A 25,269-nucleotide genomic window follows, 5' to 3' on the forward strand; every position below is an offset into this window, starting at 1 on the left:
CTAGGTCTGTAAATATGGGGACACTGGTAGATATGGTGTACCTTGATTTTAGCAAGGCTTTTGATATGGTCTTCCACAACTTTCTCACAGCAAACTAAGGAAGTATGGGCTGGATGAATGGACTGTAAGGTGGATAGAAAACTGGCTGGAGCATCAGGCTCAGAGAGTAGTAATCAATGGCTCGATGTCTAGTGGGTAGCCAGTATCAAGTGGTGTACCCCAGGCATTGGTCCTGGGGCCAGTTTTGTTCAATGTCTTCATCAACAACCTGGAAGATGGTATAGAGTGCACCCTCAGCAAGTTTGCAGATGACACCAAGCTGGGGGGAATAGTAGATATGCTTCAGGGTATGGCTAGCATTCAGAATGACCTAGACAAATTGGAGGATTGGGCCAAGAGGAATCTCATGAGGTTCAAGAAGGACAAGTGCAAAGTTCTGCACTTAGGACAGAACAATCCCATGCACCAGTACAGGCTGAAGGCTGACTAGCTGGGCAGCAGCTCTGCAGAAAACCACCTGGAAGTTACAGGGAGCAATAAGCTGAATATGAGCCAACAGTGTGCCCTTGTTGCCAAGAAGGCTAATGGCATACTGGGCTCCATTGGTAGAATTGTTGCCAGTAGGTCAAGGGAAGTAATTATTCCCCTCTATTCAGCACTGGTGAGGCCACATCTGGAGTACTGTGTTCAGTTTTGGACCCCCCACTACAGAAAGTATGTGGAATAATTGGAGCGAATCCAGTGGAGGGCAACAGAAACGGTGAGGGGCTGGGGGACATGACTTATGAGGAAAGACAGGAAACTGGGCTTATTTAGTCTAGAGAAGAGGAGACTGAGAGGGGACTTACTCGCAGCCTTCAACTACCTGAAGCGGGGTTTGAAAAAGAATGGAGCTAGACTGTTCTCAGTCATGGCAGATGACAGAACAAGCAGCAACAGTTTCAAGTTGCAGCCAGGGAAGTTTAAGTTCAATATTAGGAAAAATATTCTCACTAGAAGGGTAAATAAACCACTGGAACAAGTTACCCAGAGAGTTGGTGGAAGTTCCATCTTTGGAGGTTTTCAAAAGCCAGCTAGACAAAGCCTTGGCTGGGATGATCTATTTGCGGATGGTCCTGCTTTGAGCAGGGGGTTGGACTAGATGATCTCCTGAAGTCCCTTCCAATCCTAACTTTCTATGATTCTAGGGGGTGGTTACAGCTCAAGGGCATATACAGTAGTATAGGGCAGTGGTCTCCAAACTTTTTTGATAGCGCACTCCTATCAGTAAAAAAATTTTGAGCACGTACCCCCATTATATGTATATTTATAGAAATAGAAATAGAAGTTCTAGTATTTTCTTCCAGCACCCCAATGGATCGTCTTGCGCACCCCCTGGGGTGCGTGCACCCCACTTTGGAGACCACTGGTATAGGGGAGGATTCAAAAGAGGTTGGACAGCCACTAGTCAGGGATGATCTAGGAATAACTATGCCTATGCTCTACTATGGATACTTCCCATGCTTCTGGACACTGCTGTTTGTCATCCCACCCCTCCTTCCCCCCACCCACCCTCCACCTTCCACTACATATGTTCCGGTGTTTTTAAGCCTTCCTCAGAGGCATTGGATGCTGGTTGCAGCCAAGGCTGAGGATTTTGACTGGGGTGCGCAAAGTCCTGCTGAGACCAAAGCTGGAGATTGCTCTGCTCAGGAACAAACTGATCATAGTCAGATTGTATGGACTGTGGGGGTTTTTGCCTTTCTCTGTAACATGGACATGACCTTCTAGAATAGAAGCAGGACATTGGCTGCCATGGATCCCCTGCTTTACCTATGGCAGCTTAGGGTGCTAGGTCTGTGTTGTGCCAAGGTTCAAGGTAGTTTTACGTAGAGTTTATATTGTGGTTTGTATAGGATGGTTTTGATAGGGATGATCCTGCCTCAGGCAGGTGGTTGGACTAGATGACGTCTGGAGGTCCTGTCCAGTCCTACTTCTCTATGATTCTGTTGACAATTCTATTCAAAATCCTCTATTCACCAATTAATTTTCCATACGGAGGAATTCATTCCAATCTTTTTGTGATTAAATTAAAACCAATAATTCTGAGGTGACTAAAATACATAGGATAAAAACTGTTCAAAATGCATGTTGTCAACACTCAGCCATTTGAGCACATCAGAAAACTTTTCTAATGGATTTTTTTTAGTCACTTTAATTTTGAAAATTAATACTCTATATTTTGAATGCGGACACCCTATAAATTCTATAATGAAAATAGATGTATTTTTCACACTTATCTATGGCACATGTTCACAGAAAATTATCTTTCAGATTTCAAAATGATCTAAAGGTCTGTTTCTTCATCAGGTACATTAAGCTATACAAAGTTATATGTGTGGTAAAGTGCAGAATAATATGTTACATGCAATATCAACACTGCTTTATTTTTAAAAAAAGAGAGATTATGAGACGGATACATTATTACCAATGGGCTGCTACAGGCTACTTCATTCTGTTACTCCATCTCTACTCTCTCCCAATAAAAAAAATATTTTTCACAGTTATTGTCTCCTATTCTGTCTCTATAGTTACTTCCATTTTGGTGGCAGTTGTTCAGTCATGTAGAGGACTGAAGCTTGATATTTTCATGTAAGGAAAGTATCAAGCAAAATATTTTACATGAAATGCTCCCATAATATAAAATAAATAAATCCATGTTTCAATAACGGATGGAGGTAGTTTCATAGTTTCATAGTAGCTAGGGTCGGAAGGGACCTAGGTAGATCATCTAGTCCGACCCCCTGCCTTGGCAGGAAAGAGCACCGGGGTCAGATGACCCTGGCAAGGTGCTCATCTAACTTCCTTTTAAAAATCCCCAGGCTAGGAGCCTGCACCACTTCCCCTGGAAGCTGATTCCAGGCCCTAGCCGCCCTGACTGTGAAGTAGCGCCTCCTAATATCTAATCTAAACTTACCCTCCGCCAGCTTGTGACCGTTATTCCTGGTCACTCCTGGCAGCGCACGGGGGAACAGGGACTCCCCCAATACCTTCTGATCCCCCCTGACCAGTTTGTAGCAGGCCACAAGGTCCCCCCTTAACCTTCTCTTGTGGAGGCTAAACAGGTTCAGGTCCCGTAGCCTCTCCTCATAAGGCCTGCCCTGCTGACCCCTGATCATACGAGTGGCCCTCCTCTGGACTCTTTCCATATCGTCCACGTCCCTCTTGAAGTGTGGCGCCCAGAACTGGACGCAGTACTCCAGCTGCGGCCTGACCAGTGCCGCATAGAGGGGGAGGATCACCTCCCTGGACCTGCTCGAGATGCATCTGTGGATGCATGACAGGGTACGGTTGGCCTTCTTGACTGCCTCCCCACACTGCCGGCCCATGTTCATCGTGGAGTCAATGACGGCTCCAAGATCCTTTTCCGTCTCCGTGCTGGCAAGAGGGGAGTTCCCCAACCTGTAAGTGTGGTGCCGGTTCTTCCTCCCCATGTGCAACACCTTGCACTTCTCAGTGTTAAACCCCATCCTATTCTCATCCGCCCACCGTTGCAACCTGTCAAGGTCAGCTTGTAGCCTATTGCACCCTTCTAGTGCACCCACATCCCCCCACATCTTAGTGTCATCAGCAAACTTGAACAGGGTGCTTTCTACCCCCTCATCCAAGTCACTGATGAAGATGTTGAACAGTGCGGGCCCGAGGACCGAGCCCTGCGGAACCCCACTGCCCACGTCCTTCCAGGTCGAGAAGAACCCATCCACTACCACCCTCTGGGTGCGGCCCTCCAACCAGTTGGCGACCCATTTGACCGTGTGGGCATCGACACCACAGTCTCCCAGCTTTTTGATGAGGACAGGGTGAGAGACAGTGTCGAAAGCCTTCCGGAAGTCCAGAAAGACTACATCCACAGCAACCCCTGCGTCTAATGATTTGGTGACCTGATCGTAAAAGGCCACCAGGTTGGTCTGACAAGACCTGCCACTGATGAACCCATGTTGGTTGCCCCTGAGCATGCATTCCCCCACAAGGCCCTCCTGGATGTGTGCCAGGATAATTTTTTCAAAGAGCTTACCTGGGATTGAGGTAAGACTAACTGGGCTGTAATTTCCCGGGTCCTCTTTTTTTCCCTTTTTGAAGATAGGGACCACATTGGCCCTCTTCCAGTCCTCCGGCACCTTACCAGAGCACCACGAGTGCTCATAGAGCCGCGCCAGGGGTCCCGCAATGACCTCGGCCAGTTCTTGTAGAACCCTAGGGTGAAGATCGTCCGGACCAGCGGACTTGAACACGTCCAGCCTCTCCAGAAGTACCCTAACTAACTTCTCGCTAACCCCTGGCCCAGGCGTGTCTCTCCCGGGGCCCGAGGGGGGCCCAGCAGGGAGGTGGCTGAACTGGTCCCTACTTAGGAAGACAGAGGCAAAGAAATCGTTAAATATGTTAGCTTTGTCATCTGGCGTGATGACTAAGTTGCCCATCGTGTCCTGCAGGGGCCCCACATTACCCGGAACCCTCTTTTTACCCCCTATGTATTTGAAGAAGGACTTCTTATTGTCCTTAATCCGGGAAGCTAGTCCTATCTCCATCTCTGCCTTGGCCCTCCTGACTGCCCCCCTACATCCTCGGGCGACTGTAACATAGTAGATTTACTGTCTGACATCATGCTCCCATTAACATTTTTATGGAAATTGTTTGCTAACAAAACCAACATAGATAATAATAGTATAATAAATTCTAAAGTATTTTGTGTTAATAGATGTCAAAACATTTTGCAAAGCAAGTCAGTATTATCACTTCCTTTTAACAGATAGGAAACTGAGACATGAAGAAGCCAATTGACTTGCCCCGGAAGTATTATGTCAAATGGTACTAGTTATCAGGGTGGCTGATAATACTAGAGAACAGACATATTTTGTTAAATGTACTAATAATTGTCCCCACTAAATGCAGATCAGTTACCTTACAGTAAGTTTGCCTAGTCTTGTAGCATATCACAGAGATGTGTTTTATTTTCAGCAGCTTTACCATTAAATGGGCCATACAACTGTTTCATACTTTCATAGTTTCTAGGGTCGGAAGGGACCTGAGTAGATCATCTAGTCCGACCCCCCGCCATGGCAGGAAATAATACTGGGGTCAAATGACCCCAGCAAGATGTTCATCCAACCTCCTCTTAAACACCCCCAGGGTAGGAGCCAGGACCACCTCTCTTGGAAGCTGGTTCCAGATCCTAGCCGCCCTGACCGTGAAGTAGTGCTTCCTGATATACAGTCTAAACCTGCCCTCTGCTAGCTTGTGACTGTTATTCCTGGTCACTCCTGGCAGTGCTCGGGGGAACAGGGACTCCCCCAGTGCCCGCTGGTCCCCTCTGACTAATTTATAACAGGCCACTAGATCCCCCCTCAGCCTTCTCTTGTGGAGGCTGAACAGGTTCAGGTCCCATAGCCTCTCCTCATAGGGCCTGCCCTGCTGCCCCCTGATCATGCGAGTGGCCCTCCTCTGGACCCTCTCCATGCTGACCACATCCCTCTTGAAGTGTGGCGCCCAGAACTGGACGCAGTACTCCAGTTGCGGCCTGACCAGTGCCGCATAAAGGGGGAGGATCACCTCCTTGGACCTGCTCGAGATGCATCTGTGGATGCATGACAAGGTACGGTTGGCCTTCCTGACTGCCTCCCCACACTGCCGGCCCATGTTCATCTTGGAGTCAATTATGACTCCCAAGATCCTTTTCTGCCTCCCTGCTGATAAGAGGGGAGTTCTCCAACCTGTAGGTATGGTGGTGGTTGTTCCTCCCCAGGTGTATCACCTTGCACTTGTCTGTGTTGAATCCCATCCTATTTGCATCCACCCACCCATGTATCCTGTCTAGGTCTGATTGAAGCCTGATGCTTCCCTCTAGTGTGCCCGCATTCCCCCACATCTTAGTGTCATTAGCAAATTTGAACAGGGTGCTTTTAACCCCCTCATCCAAATCATTGATGAAGATGTTGAACAGTGCGGGCCCAAGGACCGAGCCCTGCAGAACCCCTCTGCCCACATCCCTCCAGGTTGAGAAGGACCCATCTACTACCACCCTCTGGGTGCGGCCCTCCAGCCAGTTGGCGACCCAATTGACTGTGTGGGCATCGACACCAGAGTCCCCCAGTTTCTTAATGTTTCTGTTGATCTTCTCATATGCAGAAAATGAATACAGAATGTAGGATCATGAATTGGAAGACCAAATAAGGGCTGCATGACAATGCAGACATATAAAAATGTGGGATTCCTCAGTGTTGTATCATATGGAAGGGCACATGGCAGATCTATGCAAAATAATTAACAGAATGCTAAGAGAGATCAAAACCTCCTATCCTTACCACACAGTAGAACTAACTGAAGTGAAAGTGAGGCTGGATATCTAGTAGGCAAAAAAGAGATATTTAGTTTATAGTCTGAAATAAATTGCTGTATAAATCGATGCAGTTGGGTATTTTGTCAAGCCAATGATTGTTTGGGGGGAAAATACACTCTGGGGCATTGATTTTTAGATGCCTTCAAAGTGATGTATGTGCTCCCATTATCTTGGAGGAACATGCAAGGTCCTGAGCGAGAAAGACAGCTGATACCTGAGGCCTAATATCTGACAGTCAGCATCCAGGCATTACAAGGGGAGAAGGGGGCATGGAGTATAAAAGATTATTGTGCCACTTTACCTTTTCCCTTTAATCCCACCTAACTAATTCCAACAGCCAGGCTAGGAGTCCACTCAGATTCTAAATAAAGAAATAGGAAAGGCTTGTTGAAGCACATGCAAACAGCTTTGTCCTGATCTAAAGAAACCAGGAAGGAGAATCCAAAATGAGTTTTGTTGCTATTTTGCCAGCTGGAGGAGAAGACAACCGGGCTCTAACAATTATATGGACTTATGCACTGGCCCTGTCTAAAGTCATCTCATGAATACAATTATCAAAGAAAGATGCCTCTATTTTTTCCACTTAGATGAACTGGAAAAACCATATCCACAAATTAATGTGTCCTCTACCTCAACCAGGAAGCCAGCCAATACCTTTTAGGGTTCATCAGTATTGAAACTGTACCAGACCTGTATTTTCTTAGTTGTGTTATGAGTCCTCTCTTCCCCTACTCTGATATTACTGGGATGAGTAAAAAACAGAGTTTCCCATATTGGGGGGTAGAATACTAGATACTAACTGAGAAGGAGCTGATGGTGTGGTTGTTCAACTAATATCTCCACTTTGACATTTGTTCAAAGTCACCATTGGCCATTTGACTGAGACTTGTTTTTCTCCCCTTCCAGGTATCTGGGCTGTATTCTCACCTCTCCTTCCCACCTCTATTTCTGAGTGAGACATATCTTCCTCATGTGAAAAATGGTAAAAATACTTACCTACTCTGAACAAATACAAGGATAGGCTTAACTGGGTAACGTCCTCTACTATTTGAGATCTTTCAATGGAATGTGCTATGCAGAATGTAACAATGCCAAAGTAACCTACTGTAATGTATATTGTAACAGGTATAGTAAAGAAGGTTACATTTAACCTATTTTAAAATCCTGAAATGAAGACATACATTTTCAAATACATCTGGATCCATGGTGGGAAACATGCCAACATTACACTGTAGTGCTTCAGGTTCATTAGTTACCACTAGCATTTGTCAGTACCTAAATTTGAAGGGCCTATCTGCTAAAATCTCAAACATAAGCAGCTCATATTGACATATGTCCTTTTGATCTGGAAGATCTAAAGTATCATATACATTTAAATCCAGCACAGATCATTTATACAGGCATCATTTCACTCACCATTAGTACATAACCTGTAAGTGAGTAAAACATAGCAGCTATTCAAAAAGACATTATTCAAGAAGACACTATACAATATTGTATAATAATTTAAAAAAGAAGATGAAAACAGAATATCCAAGTGAAGCTGTAAATAAGATTTAGGAAGTTGTTGATAGAATTAGACAAAAGGGTATGAATGCAGGAATTTTTCAGCTATATATCAAATGCCAACCCAGACCAATCAGCTTAGCCTGTGACTTTCAACAGGACCCTTGCACAAGATGATATGAAGGCTGAAAAAATTGCCATAGCTAGCAACAGGCCAAATATACACAACTTACAAAGAGTATTGCTTAATTATAAGGACACAAAGTAGTCGTGTTTCATACTTACTTTCCATTCCCATATTTTATTCTGATGTCCTTGCTTTTCTTCAGTTCTTTACCATCTTTAAACCACTTGTAGGAGGGCTGAGGATTCCCTGAAGTAGCCTCACATTTCAGTGAAATCTTATCCCCCACATGAACATTTGGACTCTTCAGTTTCTTCAGTTTTGGAGGAACAGCTGCAAAAAGAAAAATCAAACTAAGATGAAACCTATCCCTTTAAGGGGTGTAGTGCAAGTTATGTAGTTGAGTTTCTCTCTGCTATGACTCTGAAAAAAGCATCTGATCTGCACTTTTCACAACTGCATTTACTATATACTGCCTGAGAAGCTGGAACTTTTCATAAACACTTTGTCACTGTTAACTTCATTATTTTTTTTAAAAGCAAACAGGTGGGTTTCACACACAGTTGTATTCAGCATCTGACTTCAGGGTGAGACCGAGCTCACTAGCTTCCATCTTCCTCTTCCATCTGCTGCAGATTTCCAGACCAATCACTCCTTTTTTTCTTTATGCATGAAGCAGGCTCTGTGCTTATCATGTGTACAAGATAAATGAAGACTTTATTCTGCTCCCTGCACTTGAAAGCCTGAAAACCAGACTGAGGGAAGGGCAGGAGGAGCTCAGGATATTAGCTCTCTAGAAATTTTTTTACTTATCCTGATACTACTCCTGATAACCTTTTTTGTAAGGCATCTTTGTTTACCTCTGCTGCTGCTGCCACCAGACATGATGCTAATCCCAGAGTCTCTACAGATCTCAACCACAGCATTTGGCAACAGAAGGACGTTAATAGTTTGGGGGCTTCATTCTCTTTCCCTCCAGTTACATGCACTGAAGATTTCCTGAGGTCCCCACAACTGCCTACATGATCTGAGGATGTACTGTACATTACCTTCTTGACTGCCAAAAAGGGAAAACTGATACACATCCCAGCAGTGGAAACAACTGCTGGTACAGAAGGTCATTCAGTCTCATCAACAGAACAGGAGCAACAGGGATCCTAAAATGAAAGCCTGCATGTGCAAAAGGATGAGGAGGGAGGGGCATCCATTCTCTGGTGCACTGCCAGAGACATAAAAGCATAAAAGCCCATTGCGAGGAATCTTTAAAAGGCCTTAGGAACTGTAATACCAGACAGGTCAGCCTCCCTAGTCTGAGACTTCTCTTTGAGTGTGACCTTTTCTGGTGCTTCAGAGGCGAAGAGAAATAATATTGCTATACACATGCTATGAAAAAGTTGTAGGAGTTTGATTGGGAATTCACTATTCAGAGTTCTTCAAGATGAGAGGCTCCTCCAGTCCCCGAAGAGAGGGAATGTGTCAGGGTGTGTGCCTGAGCCATCCACTTTAGGGGCAAAGGAACATAAAACAGGATCCCTTCTCATAGGACACGTCTACACGAGATGATGACTACCCAGTAGCCAAAAAAGACTGCGCAGTAGTGTGTCACACCATGGAAATGCTAATATGCTACTGTGTTGTATTATTAGGCTACCACACAGCATCATCTAAAAGACTTAGCACTGCTGCACAGTAACTCTGGCTACTGTACATTTATTTAGTACTTGCTAACACAATATATTCAACAGCAGTGGCTCTCAACCTTTTGATCCCCTGGGTCCACCTCTTCGCTGCCCCCATAGCCAATTCCAGCCCCTATACAGTCCCAGCCCCTATACAGTCCCACCGCCCACATGTCTTACAATATACTTACCACTCCACCGTGTTTGCACCAACCACAGGCACAGCCCATAGTCCACCTCCCTCACTGCCCACTTTCCACAAGCTCAGAAACCTCCAAGCTAGCTTTCCACAAAGGGAAAAATACAGCTATATTTGCATAGCACTCAGTCTAACTCTAATTAGCCTACCTGCAGTGCCACATTGAGGTGATTCTGCTTTTTCCTGTGCTGAAATAACACACGCAGGTCATGTCTACACAAGATACTAAATGCACAATAGACTAATTCTATTCAGCATTAGTGTGTCATGGCAAAAGCTGTGCTAATGCAGTAATGTGCAGTAGAATTAGTCTACTGTTCATCAATGTCACTAAAAAGGCATGCAGTAGCCTACAGGTACTAAACTCAATGCACAGTAATAACAGCACATTAATACACATGTAGATGTGCCCACAGTGAAGCCTAGTGTCAAGAACGTTAAAACGATGGTAAGCAGATCCCTCCCAGCATCCATGCTTGCAGCCCATGCTCAGCATCTTCATGATCCAACCATTAAGAATCAGTGACCCTGAGTAATGCAGCAAACAGTATAATACAGGGGAAAGGCTGGATGGGTACATCTCTCCTCTTCAAATGAAAAACTGGTGCCACTAAGAATAGGTCAGTGGGAGTAGGTCCAAAGACATAATTGCACAAAATGGCCAAAGAGATAAGTAAGAGTCTTCCCGAGGGCTCTACTCACCAAATACTGTCTCTGATCCTCTAATACCAACCCTTTTTCACTTTTTCCTTTCTCTACATTTCATGAATTAATAGGAAGCCTGAGAACCTTGTTACACCTACACTGTGAGCTGCACAAATGTTGATCAATGTTAGTGCCAGCTCGAGTTTGAAGCAGTTGCACTTCAGGCCAGCAGGGGCTTGGAAGGACTGAAAAGTAAGAATCCTTCCCTCCCATTTTCAGTTTCCCCCCAGCCACCTAGGGCACTTCCAGGGCTCCCCCCCCCCACCCCCGCACTTGGGGTTCCCTCTGCCCCTCCCTCCCGCTTACTTGTGGCTGCCCATGGTATCTATCCCAGTGGAGCAGGCAAGGTAGGCTCAACCTGCCTGGCCAGCCACCTCTCCTGGGCTGCTGCTCTTCTCTGGGCTGAGCCCACCCGGAAAACAATAACGGAGATGCCAGTGGCCAGGCAAGCAGGTTAACTCTTCCCTGCCCACTAGAGAACAGACAGCATGGGCAGCCAAAAGTAGGGGGGTGGGCACAGACAGTGAGTAGGGATCTGGGGTGTTGGGGGGGTGGGATCTGGGGGGTGGGATGAGTTCAATCTGGGCCAGTGGTGAAGTGAGGGACAGCTGGGGTGTAGCTAGAGTATATGCACCATAGTGTAACATGAGCTGGGTTACACAGGTCAGAGAGAGGCTTGCCCTGGAGTGACATAACTTTGAACTGCGTAACAAGTGCTTAAAACTAATTCCAGGTGCTACTGTGTGGACAGTCCAGGTATTAAGAGCTCCAGGAGCTGCCCAAAATTACTATGTAACAAGACCCTGAGAATGACTTACACCAGCATCAGCATAAAATGAGGACAAATCAGCTTGAGACTCACAGAGGTATATATCCTGTCTCTAGGCCACTATTATCTGCACAAGCCCACAGGATCCAAAACAAACACACACAAAGAGTTTATATATTTTTATAACAGGTGCATTTCTTACAGTCTGCAGATAGCTTTCCCACTGCAGTATTTACAGAAAGTTACACAGCACATCTTTTCCTGGAAGGTAGAATGAATGGATTGCAACTTCCTCATTCAACCAGACAAGCTAGTTATCTCATCCAGAAATACTTAAGAATTTTATCTGGATATGCTATACAGATACAAACATACAACTGAACTCACTGTCTCTGAGCATTTCCTTCTATGTCTGCTTATATTGGGTGTGTCTACACAACTGCTCTACTGAACAGTAGACTTATTTGCTCCACAGTAAAGCATCACTCTCTACACATGCATGGCAATTGGGCCGGTGTACACTAATTTACTGTGCTGTCAGACAGTCCTGTCAGACACAAGTACTATCCAACAGTGCAGTAAATTAGTGTGTTTAAATGCACGTGTAGACAGTGACATCCTATGCTCCTCCACCGAGCATACTCAGTAGGCTGCTGTCTTGCTGAACAGAGTAAAATCACTGAGGTATGTACATAATGCTGGGTAAGTCCAAAAATATTAGTCAGAAAAAACACAATTAGCAGATGTTTAATGGCAAAGGAGCAGAAAGAGCCCTGTGGTTAGGGCACTTGCCCAGACAGTAGAAGGTTATCAAGATTCCAGGCACCTCTCAGGCAGATGGGAGTTGAAGGAACCTCCTGCTTCCTAGCAGATCCACAGAGTAGGCATCGCCAAGCCCTTCTCCAGCCCTCTTCTTTAAGCTGGCTCAGTAGATAGCCAAGAAAGGAAGATATCTAGGACCAGCAGGAAAAGAATGGCCAGTAATTTCCAAAAGGACAGAACTTGGAACTGAATGAGTAGCTACTCGTGCATTTGTTGCATATAAATGCAACAAAACCTAGTCCACTTCCAAGTAGGGTAAACAAAGCCCTATCATTCTCTAAAATCATTTTCTCAACCTTGATACAGCAGAGAAGAATGGAAGTGTGACAAAGCAAATGAGTGCTCATTTTGTTCTCAGTAGGTGTGTCTACATAAGATGTTTACTATGGAGTTGACTAATTAACTACACGGTAAACATCTCTGCATCTACATGCATGCCCTGATTAGGGTGCATGAAACTAATAAGCACCACAGCAGGGTAGTACTTGTAAATACAAGTACTACCCTGCTGCAGAGGTTTTTCATGCATAACAGCGCACATTTAGACACTGCCCCTGCTGGCTGGGGCACAGGGTGCCTCAGTGTTGGGGCTAGCCAGCAGGCTGCCCCCATGCTGAAGCAACCTTGTGCCCTAGCCAGCTGCACTGCAGCACATGGAGCCTGGTCAGAGCAGCCCTGGGTTGGCTGCTCTGTCTGGGCTCCACATGCTGCGGAGCAGGTAGCTGGGGCACAGGGTGCTTCAGCACAGGAACTGCCTGCCAGCTAGCCCTGCCCTGAAGCACCCTTGTGCCTCCGCCAGCCCTTCTGCAGCACAGGGAACCCAGTCCAGTCAGAGCAGCCCTTTGCTCCCAGGTATACTATGTTCAAATGGTGCACCCAAGAGCAAAAAAACTGTGGAGCAAAAAGTTCCAGAGTTTATTTGTGCACATTAATCACATATGTAGATTTCCAGTGAAATGAAATAATGGAATACTGCATGCAACAGCGGATATAGCTCCAAGTATCAAAAATTATAAAGCCTGTCACATTACATGCCACACTGAATTTATAAAAGTCAAGGAAAGTTAAATACAAAAAGACTGGAATGGTCCAAACAAAGCCTAGACATACTACCCAGCGACTAATTGAAACACATGTTATTAGCGCACACAAAAAAGAATAGCATCAAAGAGTAATCAAAGAAAACTAGGTGGAAATTGGACTGAACTGGTGGGCAAGGTAAGTGGATAAATTATACTGCTCATCATTCACTTTGGGGGTCCTTAGAGAAAGACAGGGGGAGAAGCAAAATGGTAGAGATGGATTGGAAGGAGTAAGGCTGTACCATCACCATAGTCCCCCTACCACCACCATGTCATTTTCTAGGGTCTGATTCAACAAGGCCCAGCTGGGCCTTACTCACCCCAGTCCTGACTAGACTGTGCTAGAAAGGATAACTACAACACATCCACCAGCTCTGCGAAACCACAGACAAACTGGAAAGTGACGCTTTTGTTCCTTTCTTCCTCCCCCTTCCTACTTCTATTTCTCTTTTCTCTGTTCTTTCTTTTTGCCATTTGTTTAAGAAAATTTTGGCATAGCCAGCCAAAGCTGCATCTCTTGCAACACTTTGTGACCCAAGGAACAGAGGGTCGGCTAAAGCAAACAGCCCAATAGTATTGCAGCTTCCCCAGATGTCAGGATAGTTTGCAAGATGTGTTGTGCCTGAGTTCCTCCAGCAGTGAGATTGATGGATTTGTTTGGGGGGTTTCTAATTGAGCAGTATTTAATCTGAAAATATCAGTGCCTCAAAACCAAAATGTTTCACCAAAATATTTCAGTTTCATTAAACTATCACCAAAAACTGGTAAGTGTCCCTTGGAAATCTGCTCAACCTGCTGCCAGCTGGTCTGGGGCTATCAGGGAAGTCAGGTTTCTGGAGTCTGTGACAGAACCATTATATGGACTGCCCCACCCAGAGAGCCCCAGTGCTTCCACGTTCCCCACTGCGCACATGAAAGACCTGGGAACGCCATCTCTCGCAGAGATTCCCAGGGCCTAGGCTTACAGCTGGGATGCAGATGGCCTAGCGGCCAGCTTGCGCTGTGGCTCTCAGAGTTCCCATTCTCTCCACCACGGAGTTGCAAGCCTAGGAGTTGTGGAAGCCCTAACTCTGAAATTTCCATCTCAGAAGTTTTAATGCTTCCCTATTTTGCAGGAAGCAGTTCCTAGTTCATCAGAGCTGGAGGCAGCTGGGGAAAGTTACTTTTGTCCATTTCATTTACAGAAATCTCAAGAAATGCCTCAGTATTTCCAAACTGACACATTTCAGAACAGTCCTTTCACTGAAAATTTCAAAATTTTTGACATTTGGTCCAAATCAGCATGACGAATGTTTTAAAAGTGCTGGAATTTCCCGTGGAATGGCAATTAAAAGTGTCTACCAGCTTCAGTTATCTGTAAGAGTCAGCACCAAAGACAGAAGCTACCTTTTCTAGAGTTGCTGTTCATTTCTCCTGCCTTTTGTGTGCTGTTTGTTGTTCTAAAGCTTTCGAACACCAACTACTACAACCTTTGACAACCACTTTTTTCTCTTTTCCCACAAAAGCATTTATAATTAACATCTTCAAAAAAACCTGTCAAACAGGGGATTTCCCTATAAGCTCCCTACAGCTCAAGGGAAAGAATTGGGATGTTATTTACATGAATATGTCCCTTAATACTTTCATATGATATAACCATTTGTCCTCCTTTTGCTTTGTCTTTAATAAAATATGAAATATATTTGTAATGATGATTGTTACTATCAGACTAAATAGGCTGAAATGTAACTATTCAAAATACTAAGCTATTAATTTATTAACTGTTTCCAGTAGGGCAGTGGAAGAATTGTTAATACCTTTGATTCTTAGGGCCCAATTATGCCACTCAAATTATCATAATAGTATCACTAAAACCTTTAAAATGGTGAGAAATAAGAAGACAACCTCTCCCCCAACCCTTTTTTCAATACATGTGCACAGCTTCACAAAAACACATACATCTTCACACACACATCTACACAATCTGCATGGTTTGTGTGGAAGAGAAGCCTAATATTAAATCTACACACAGTCTTATCATAAAAACCCTGCAACCCATCAGTAGGTAATTACAGACTCTAAGTTTAAACAGAGAACATAAAATGTAAGTAATGTTGCTTCATGCTTGAGGCAACTTATATTTCCAGTTTATGTGCAAAGGAGGGCCAGACTTTCTCACAGCTATTAACTGAACTATGTATAAACAGCAGTGGTTCACTCCGACCTGTGCTGCTGTGGGCAGGACATTTGCCAAGTGGACCACAACACAGAATCATAGAATCACAGAAAATTAGGGTTGGCTGGGATGATCTAGTTGCTGACTTACCTGCCTCTCCGGTGGGGAGAGGAGGGCACGCTGCCAGTGGGTGGAGCTGTCCCTGGACTGCGGTGGGGGGCGCTGGTGCTTCCCTCCATGGCAGCTGCAGCCCCTCCCCCGGCAGCACCCACCCATAGGCACCTGGCTTGGGCGATCCTGGGAGGCACTGCAGCTACAGTGGGAAACACGGGGCCCCCGCACAGCTCAGGCAGGAAGGCAGGCTCCAGGGGGGAGAGGAAAAAAAAAAGATCAGGCTTGCTGCTTTTCTTGGGTGGAGCCTGGTTTTCCGCGCTGCTGCCAGGCTGCCTGCAGGGCTTCCTACGGAGCCATGGAGCTGCACAGAGCCCAGTGCTTCACTCCATGGCTCTAGTGGCAGCAAACTAAAACTCCTTCGAAGAATTTTAGTTTGCTGTGCCACAAGTCATTTAAGGCATATTATGCCACTGAATTTCCTACAGCGGCTGGAATTAATATGCAATATTCTGCCAATGCATGCAAACACCAACACCATTAAAGCTGTGCAAAAGCATTTAGTCCAATTTAAAGTGTCAGGCACACATGCCTCTCATTTCGTCTACACACAACCCTTGACAACAAGGGCATAATGTTGGCTTATATTCGGCTTATTGTTCCCTGTAACCTCCAGGTTTTTTTCTGCAGAGCTGCTGCTTAGCCAGTCAGTTCCTACCCTGTACCAGGGCATGGGATTCTTCTGTCCTAAGTTCAGAACTTTGCACTTGTCCTTATTGAATTTCATGAGACGTCTTTTGGTTCAATTCTCTAATATGTTTATGTAACTCTGAATCCTAGCCCTACCCTCCAGCCAGACTCTACTACAGTATCATCCACAAATTTTCTGAGGGTGCAATCTATCCCATCTTCCACATCATTAATTAAGATATTGAACAAAAGCAACCCCAGGGCAAACCCCTAGGGCACTCCACTTGATACCGGCTGCCAGCTAGACACTGAACCATTGATTACTACCTATTGAGCCTGACAATCCAGCCAGTTTTCTATCTACCTTATAGTCCATTCATTCAACCCAGACTTCCTTGGGTTGCCTGCACGAATGCTGTAGGAGAAGGCATCAAAAGCCTCGCTAAAGTCAAGGTATATTATGTCCACTGCTTTCCCTACATTCACAGAACCAGTTATCTCATCATAGAAGGCAATCAGGGTGGTCAGGCATGACTTGCCCTTGGTGAATCCATGCTGACTGCTCCTAATCATCTTTTTCTCCTCCAAGTTCTTAAAAATGGATTCCATGAGAAGCTGCTCCATGATTTTTCTGGGGGCTGAGCTGAGGCTGACTGGTCTGTACTACTCTGGATCCTCCTTTTTCTCTTTTTTAAAGATGAGCACTATATTTGCCCTTTTCCAGTCATCAGGGAACTCCTCCAATCTCCACAAGTCTTCAAAGTTTTCCAGCAGCTCGGTAATCACATCAGCCAACTCCCTCAGCACCCTTGGATGCACTGCATCCAGCACCACGGACTTGTACATATCCAGCTTTTCTAAATAGTCCCTAACCTGCTCTTTCACCACTGAGGGCTGCTCACCTTCTCCCCAACCTGTGCTGCCTGGTGCAGTAGTCTTGGAGCTGACCTTGCCTGTGAAGACCGAGGTAAAATGATATTGAGTACTTCATCGTTTTCCTCATCATCTGTCACTAGGTTGCCTCACCCATTCAGTAAGGGACCCACACATTCCCTGACCTTCCTCTTGTTGTAACTTACTTATAGAAACCCTTCTTGTTCCCCTTCATGTCCCTTGCTAGCTGCAATCCCAGTTGCATTTTGGCCTTCCTGACTTCATTCCTACAAGCCTAAGCAATATTCTTATTCTCCTCCCAAGTTGTTTGTTCCAGCTTCCACTTGTAAGCAGAGGTGCACCAATACTTCAGTCGATACTGGATCAGCACTGATTTCTAGAAAATTAACTATATCAGAAATCGGCGTGATGTAGCTGATAATTTGGCTGATAAATGTCCATGCATGCACGCAGCCACAGCACAGCACACAGGCAGTGAGGAACAGAGCCCAGAAGCTTGGAGAGCTGCCTCCAGCTGATAAGTCCATTGTGCTGAAAGTGGAGCGGGGAGAGAAGGGGCATGTGGGGAGGCAGATCAATGCCTCCCATGGTGAGGGAAGTGTGGGGCTGGGGTAGGTACTCTGCAGCTGGAGTGGGGTGGGCATGGGACAGAGCCACGGCTTGTCCAGGGCGTGTGGCTCCCACTGCTGCACGCTGCTGGTCTGGGAGCAGCTTGTCTGCTTATCCGGTGGCTCCTGCCACTCATCCAGGAGGGTATGGGGGGCGAGGAATCACATGCCTCTGAATCTGCACAGGGTGGGGAAGGGCAGGGGTACAGCACAGCATGGCCCCAGCCCCAGTCTGCAGCCCACCTAGCTAGCCCCACCCCGTGCACATCTGGGGGCACCCCCCCGCCCAGATGAGAGACGGAAGCAGTGGCAGGAACCTCCAGATGAGCAGATGAGCAGACGAGCCACTCCCGGACCTGCAGGAATGATAAACTGAATGTATTGAATGATAAAAGTTAAATTATTTGATCTGCCCCTCACGCCCCTTCCCTCCTCGCTCCCCTTTTACAACAACAGACTTACCAACTGCATGCAGTGGTATCAGAAATTGGATCAGTATCAGCCGATTTGCCTCCTTAAAAATCGGCTATCGGTATCTGCCCCCGAAATCTCTGTTGGTGCGCCCCTACTTGTAAGCTTCCTTTTTGTGTCTAAGTTCACCAGGGAGTTCTCTCCTAAGCCAAGCTGGTCACTTTCTACATTTGCTAGTCTTTCTGTGCACTGGGATGGTTTGTTCCTAAGCCCTCAGTATGGTTTCTTAGAAATACAGCCAGCATTCCTGCACTCCTTTTCCCCTCAGACTGGCCTCCCAAGGGATCCTGCCCATCAATTCCCTGAGCGAGTCAAAATGTGTTTTTCTGAAGTCCAGGGTCTGTACTCTGCTGCTCTTTTTTCTTCCTTTTGTCAGAATCCTGAACTCGATCATCTCGTGGTCACTGCTGCCCAGCTTGCTATCCACTTCTAAATCCCCTAGAACACACTTTCCATGGGGCAGCACTTGATGACCAACAGACACTGGTGGGCTAATCATTAGGTCTTTTAATTAACATGCAGTCAAGTCTCTCTCTAACTATACCTTTTGATTAACGCCCCAGCTCGGCAGCTGGTGCCTCCTGGGTCTGAGGGGGCAGCCAGGGCCCCCCCACAGCCCATTGCCAAGCTGGGAGTATGCAGAGGCCCCCCCCCCGGCCCCAGCATGCTCCCCAGGGGACCTGGAAGTGGACCAGAAGTCCTTCCGGTTCACTTCCAGGTTCACCACTGAGCATTGCAGCAATCACAAGCCATGCCTGGTACCTCAAGGTATGTAGAAAAAGCATTTAAAGCTGTGTCTATGGCTGAATCGCTAATTCTCCGAATCAGCACTGAATCTTCAGATTCAGCCAAATCGAATCAGGGACAATGATCCAAATCAATAAATTGAATCACTGTCCTGAATTCGGGCCAAATCCAAATCCAAATTGAATAAGGCCCATTTCGCACACCCTTAGTAGATAAGTCTGTGTGATACAACATGGTACTGTGTGTTGTGCCTTGCAGGGTCAGGACCTGAGACACACTGAGGAGAAGGTTCGTTTTGCCTTTAAGGGAGGGAGGGGTTTTTCCTCTGTTTCGGATCATGGAGCCTCCTGATCACAGAACAGGGCACGAGTTGTAAACTGTAACAAGAAACTTTTATTTGTTTACTTACACGCCGGTGAACAAGGTGCGTAGGTACAGCAGCTTGATTAAACACGTTTTATTTACAAAACAAATTAACGACTCTCTCTCTTTACTCTTGGATTGCGGTTCGGTTTGCAAATCGGGTCGATGTACAGGGAAGGGGTACGCCGGGAGAATCGGTGGCGGAGAAGCGCTGACGCGGTTGGCCAGACCGCAGCAGAAGGGACTGATCTGCTGGTCCCAAAATGGCTTCTGCCGTGGCATGGACTCAGCGAGGCTTTTAAAGACTTCCCCCTTCTCCCCCCGCTCCCCCAGACGTCAGAAGGGTAAGCTGTTTTCGCGCCTTTTCTAAGCTTGTGGGAGGGGCTGGGTGCTAAACTTTGTGCTTACGGCACTCTAACTGAAGTGAAGTACAAAACACCGTGAAGAGACACCTGCACTTGCTCGGTTGTGGGAAGCAATGTAGCTGAGGTAGCACTGTGCCCCGGATTAACTAGCTCTATATAGTGCTTTGTGGACATACCCAATGTGTGATCTGACACTACTGGAGTTCCAGTTTCCAGTTTCTTTCTGCAGTCAGTGGATATCATTGCTTCCTTATACCAACCTACCCTTTGGGTATGTATACACAGTAAAATGAAGGTGTACTTGTAGCCTGTGTTACTATACCTGGGTTAGTTTAACCTAACTAGCACAGGTAGCAGCTGAAGTATAGATTCTCCAGGAACCCTTGGTATCTACTCTAGTTGCAAACACATGCTAAAGGCCATGGTGCTACAATCACAACTTCATTTTGCTGTGTAGATGTATTCTTTGGGTCCTGCTGAAGAGGGCTGGAGATAACAGGAACAATAAAACACAGGATACTTCCCGAAGAGTACAGGTGCCCATCTGAAAAAGGCATAACATCTCTTGAATTTCACATAAAATATTTATGTATAACTAGTACAAGCTTTTATCCCAAAAGTGTTCAAGACTGCAGCAACTGTGCAGGCAAACAATCAGTTGGGCATTCACTTGACCATCTGTGCATGCAGAGATTATGAATGTAATAAAATGCATGGGCATATTTTCACATACAAGCATTTTCACACGTATGACTGTGCATGAGAAACTCTGGGCCACATGTGCTTCCTTGTTTACACAAACTATAACTGGAGGAAATTTGAGACTGTATGTGTTTTGTTTTGAATAATTTTTGCCAGGACATTGCCCTAGTGCAAGAAGTCTAATGGAAAAATGTCATTCTTTCTGTTGACATTAAAATAAAAACACAGCATCTGGCAAAAAGGCAGCAGCAATTTCTCTTTTCAACACAGGGAGCTGTGTGTATCCAGTTCTAAAGGTGATATTTGGCCTGTATACAACTGACTCTGTAATATATTTTATGAACAAAGATACACTTGTTCCTAAAAGGTCATCTGGAAACCAAGCAGTTCATAAAAAGTATTTTGTCAACAGCTTTTTAAATAGTGGGGGAAACAGCCCTGCCAATGGTATCAGATACTGCTAGATCCAGTCCAGCCTTTGAATTACTCCTAGTTTCAAAAAAAAAGAAAAAATTGAAATATGTTCCTGCTTCATTTCAGCTTTTGAATATTCAGTACAGATTCCTTTTCCTAATGCCCTTAATGGAATGACATCCATCAGTGGTTATCTTCCAATCTCAAAAGCAAAACCTATCCAGATAATAAAGGACAACAGACGCAAACTCATCCACTGCCAGAAAAAACATAGCAGCCTAAATGAGATCAGATCAAGCAGATCCAGCACAAAAGCCCCTATATTGTGATGAGACAAGAAGACACAATGAACAAAGTAGCACAGCTTTGCTAACACAGTGCTAACTCTGCATCCTTTCAAACAAACACCATGATGACCACAGATCGCGATTGTGGAAGAAATGAATTGCATCACGGATCTAGGACACCCATTAACAATGAAGACAGGAGAATGATGAGATGCACCAGTCTAGTAGCACAAGACCAGTGAATCAGGATTGGTCACCTGGCAAAACAGTCTACATCTATTCACTTTTTCTAAAGTTCTTACTTTTCCTATTTTTTTTACTTAAAATTGTGCTCCAGTTCCATACATTTGCAGACAGCTACAATCCCTGCCCCAAGAAGCTTACAATGTATGCACACGAAACAACTAACGTGTCTGAAGTAAAGTAATTTAATATTATTGTTATTGCGAGGCCTATGCATTGAATGGTAAAAGCTCAATTATTTGCAACAGTTCTGTTGTGATATCTGTTACAGTAGAGTGTTATGGTAGTAGTCTACTACCATATCTTCATCAGCTGCTACTCAAATGCTGGAAAGAGGGTGAGGTACCACAAGATATGCATGTCGCAAACATTGTGACTTTGTATAAAAATACAGGAGGTAAGGGTGACTGCAACAACTACAGATGTATCTCGCTATCAAGTATATCAGGAAAAGCTTTTGCAAGGCCTATCTTAGTGTGCCTACAAAATCTGGCAAGCCGTGTCTACTCTGAATCTCAGTGCAGATTCAGGGCTGGGAGATCAACCATAAACATGATACTTTCCCTGCATCAACTTCAAGAAAAGTACAGAGGGCAAAACTGACCATTGTACACTGCCATCACGGATCTAACCAAAGCATCTGACACCATCAGCAGAGCAGGCTTATTTTCAGCCCTAGAAAAAATAGGATGCCACCGATCCTATTAAGTCTTATACATTTCTTCCATGACAACATGAAAGCAACTATTCAGTTTGATGGGTCCACTTCAGACAACTTTGAGATGAAAAGTGGAGCGAAGCAAAGATGTGTTCTTGCCCCCACACTCTTTGGAATCTTCTTGGTACTCCTGAACTGCGTGTTTAAAAGTATGGCAGGTGGAATATACCTTCACATAAGATCAGATGGGAAACTCTTCAACCTGTCACAACTCAAGGCAAAGACTAAAGTTAGTTAGTTGCTGATGATGCTGCTCTTACAGCCCATGACTAAAATCTACTACAGGAACTCATGCATCGCTTTTCAAGAGCTTGTCAGGCATTGGCTCTCTGTAACAGAACACCGGGTGCGCTCTGTTACTCATGGGGTGTTAGCAGCAGCAAAGCAGTCTGCAGCTGGTTGCACTCCCAATCTGGCACAATCACCTGGTTCGGAACAGGGTCCAGCTGTTTCCTATAACAGCAGGGCCTTGAGCAGTGTAGCCAGCAGTTTGCTGCAAGCAGCCAAGAGAAGAACACCACCTAGCTGGAGCTGCTGCTCATACCATCTTGGAGGTACAGGGTAGGAGCTATGGGAATGGCTGGAGGCTCCTGGTCCTGGGACATGACCTAAAACTACACCCTGCTGGGGCTGGATGGTGTGGTGGGACTGCTGGTGGTGGGGCAGTCTCCAAGAAATGCCCCACTTGGGGCTTCCCCTGTGAAAGGTGAATATGGGGCACCAGAAAGCCTCAGCCCCTGCTGCCTTGCAGGTGACCCTGTGGAGGAGAAAGGTGGAGGAGCACACTCTGAAGAACAAAGCAGCAGCACAGGCTCACAATGAGTCCTGAGGCAGGGCCCAGGTCAGAAAGGGACCTGAGGCAGTGCCCAGGCTCACTGCAAGCTCTGAGGTTGTATTAAGGAGCCCGGTGTGAGGCTCCAGGGGGGTGGGGCCCTAAGCTAAGGGAGCTAGATGAGAGGCTCCTTAGGCAAGGGGTAAGGGGATTTGTGAGGCCCAGTGCAGGGCAGGGGATGAGTTCGTGAGGGGACCAAGCCAGGTATGGTGCCCAAGGTTGTAGGGGTTGGAGCCCTGAGTACGTAGGGGCTGGGAGCCCCGAGTGATTGAACGAAAGCCCAGTGTGAGGGCAAAGAGATTGCGAGCTCCAGTGGGTAACGAGAGTCCCACATGAGACTCTGGATATGGGTCCCAACGTGAGGGCTCAGGCTTATAGGCTGAGTTTTAAGCCAAAGAAGCTAAGGCCAGGTATTAGGCCATGGATGCCATCTGTGAGACATGGGATGCGGTATAGAAGAGGTCGGAGCCGTGTATATAGGCCCTTGGTATCAGGGCAAGTAAATGGGCAGCCTCCTGCCTCTTTATCTCACTATCAGCATAAAGAACACAGTTGTACTAGGACAGGGAGTTCCACAAGATCCATCAATCACTCTTAATGAGAACCCGCTAGAAGTTGTCCAAAAGTCCATCTGCCTAGGTTCTATAGTGACCACCAACCTCTCAGTGGATGGAGAACTTAATGTTTGCATGGAAAAGACTGCCACCACCTTCAGCAGACTAACTAAAAGAACGTGGAACAACTCAAAGCTTGCCATCAAGTCCAAAATGCCAGTTTACAAAGCTTGCATACTCAGCACTCTCATGAATGGTGGGGAAACATGGACAACTTATGCACATCAAGAGAAAGTTAAACAGCTTCCATCTGTGCTGTTTACACTGCATACTCAACATCAAATGGCAAGATAAAGTTACCAATGCAGAAATTCTTCAAAAGGCAAATTTACCAAGTGTGACAGCCCTACTCAGACAGAGACTAATGACCTGGCTAGGCCATCTGGGTAGACTGGAAGATGGCCATATACCCAAGGACTTGCTATACAGGGAACTATCGGAGGAACGAGAACAATAGGATGACCCATGTTTTGCTACAAAGGCACATGTAAGCGAGATATGAAGACATCCTGACCAATGGGAAACCTTGACAAGCAATCAGAACAAGTGATCATCATCTCCACCATGACATTAAACTCCACGACAGGAACTGGCTCCAACAGCTTGAAGAGAAAGGTCAGTAGGAAGCCAGCAGCACCTGAACCACCAAACAATGACACCTACACTTGCAACCACTGCCACGGATCATACAGATCTTGGATTGGTTTGCAGCGTCTCACGTGACTGAATAGTCCATCTATGTCATAGGCTGCAATATCCACTGTCTCTTGTAGATGAAAGGATGCCATACAGAGTGTTACATTCCAGGTTTTAGGGATTGATTCTTCCCTTCCTTATGCCAGTTTAAATCTGGAGTGACTACTGAAGTCACTGGTGTTACATCAAAAGAGGTGAAAGAAGAACAAGGCCCTTAGTATCCAATTGCTTAGCCCTTCACAGCATTATTAGCTATAGGAAAAATTATAGTAAATATGGAAAAGTAACACTCTATGGGGAAGATGCCTTCACCAATAAGCAGACTCTTTTAATTAATGTAGTAATTAAAAGGGATTGCAGAAATTATACTCTTTTGCTGGGATGAAAGAGGAGGTATAAGTGGTATAACTTCCGACTAAGGAACAAATTGTACCATATCCATAGAATGTCTACTCCAAACCTACCCACAAAGTTCCTCAATAATATTTAAAACATCTCCCATAAACTCACTGCTACTATTTCCCCTCCAAGAAGCATCAAGTAAATAAATACATGTAACTGAACCATCCTTCCTCCTTCTGTGTCTGACATTCCCTTGTGTCTACCAAATTTAGGAGCAGGAACCATATTTTGTTTTTGTGAGAAGAATTTGGGTAGTTTTTCAAACTGCAAATATATTTATGTTAAAACAGAATTAGGACTCTATCCAGAAAACAACTGCCTTATCAAGGTCCATATTATTGTGAAGTAGTGGTATCAGTCCTATGCTGAGACTTCAAAGCATATAATACAACCTGAAACACCTTTTGTATCTACTCTAGAAAGCATGCAAAACTATTGAGTAAATTAAAAAAAAAAATTGCAATGTTCTAGTGGAATTGCCAGAATAAGAGATTTTTTTTTCTTTATATGGAGCAAGACAAGAGAAACAGGTAGCACAGTTTACAAGTTTACAATATGTAAACTTCTCTTCAGGAGTTTTCAGCCAGGAAACATTTAATAGTCTGTTAGGCTTGTACAAAACATCTCATATATGGAAATACATTCGGCAGGCATTGCTGTCTGTGCCCACTGAAATTAAGTGTGTTTTAAAATCTGAT

General features: G+C 45.4%; 1 protein-coding gene across 2 annotated transcripts in view; it reads right to left on the reverse strand.

Moving 5' to 3' along the window:
• The window catches only part of NRG2 (neuregulin 2), a 328,293-nt gene that overhangs the window by 117,241 nt on the left and 185,783 nt on the right, over positions 1-25,269 (reverse strand). For both annotated transcript variants that reach the window (XM_090065050.1, XM_090065052.1), the window contains exon 2: positions 8,165-8,336. In XM_090065050.1, coding sequence (XP_089921176.1) covers positions 8,165-8,336 — 172 coding nt within the window. The remainder of the gene's footprint in view (positions 1-8,164; positions 8,337-25,269) is intronic.

This window comes from Crocodylus siamensis, chromosome 10 (assembly GCF_052110815.1).
Source record: "Crocodylus siamensis isolate JL-2025a chromosome 10, ASM5211081v1, whole genome shotgun sequence".
Taxonomy (NCBI): Eukaryota; Metazoa; Chordata; order Crocodylia; family Crocodylidae; genus Crocodylus; species Crocodylus siamensis.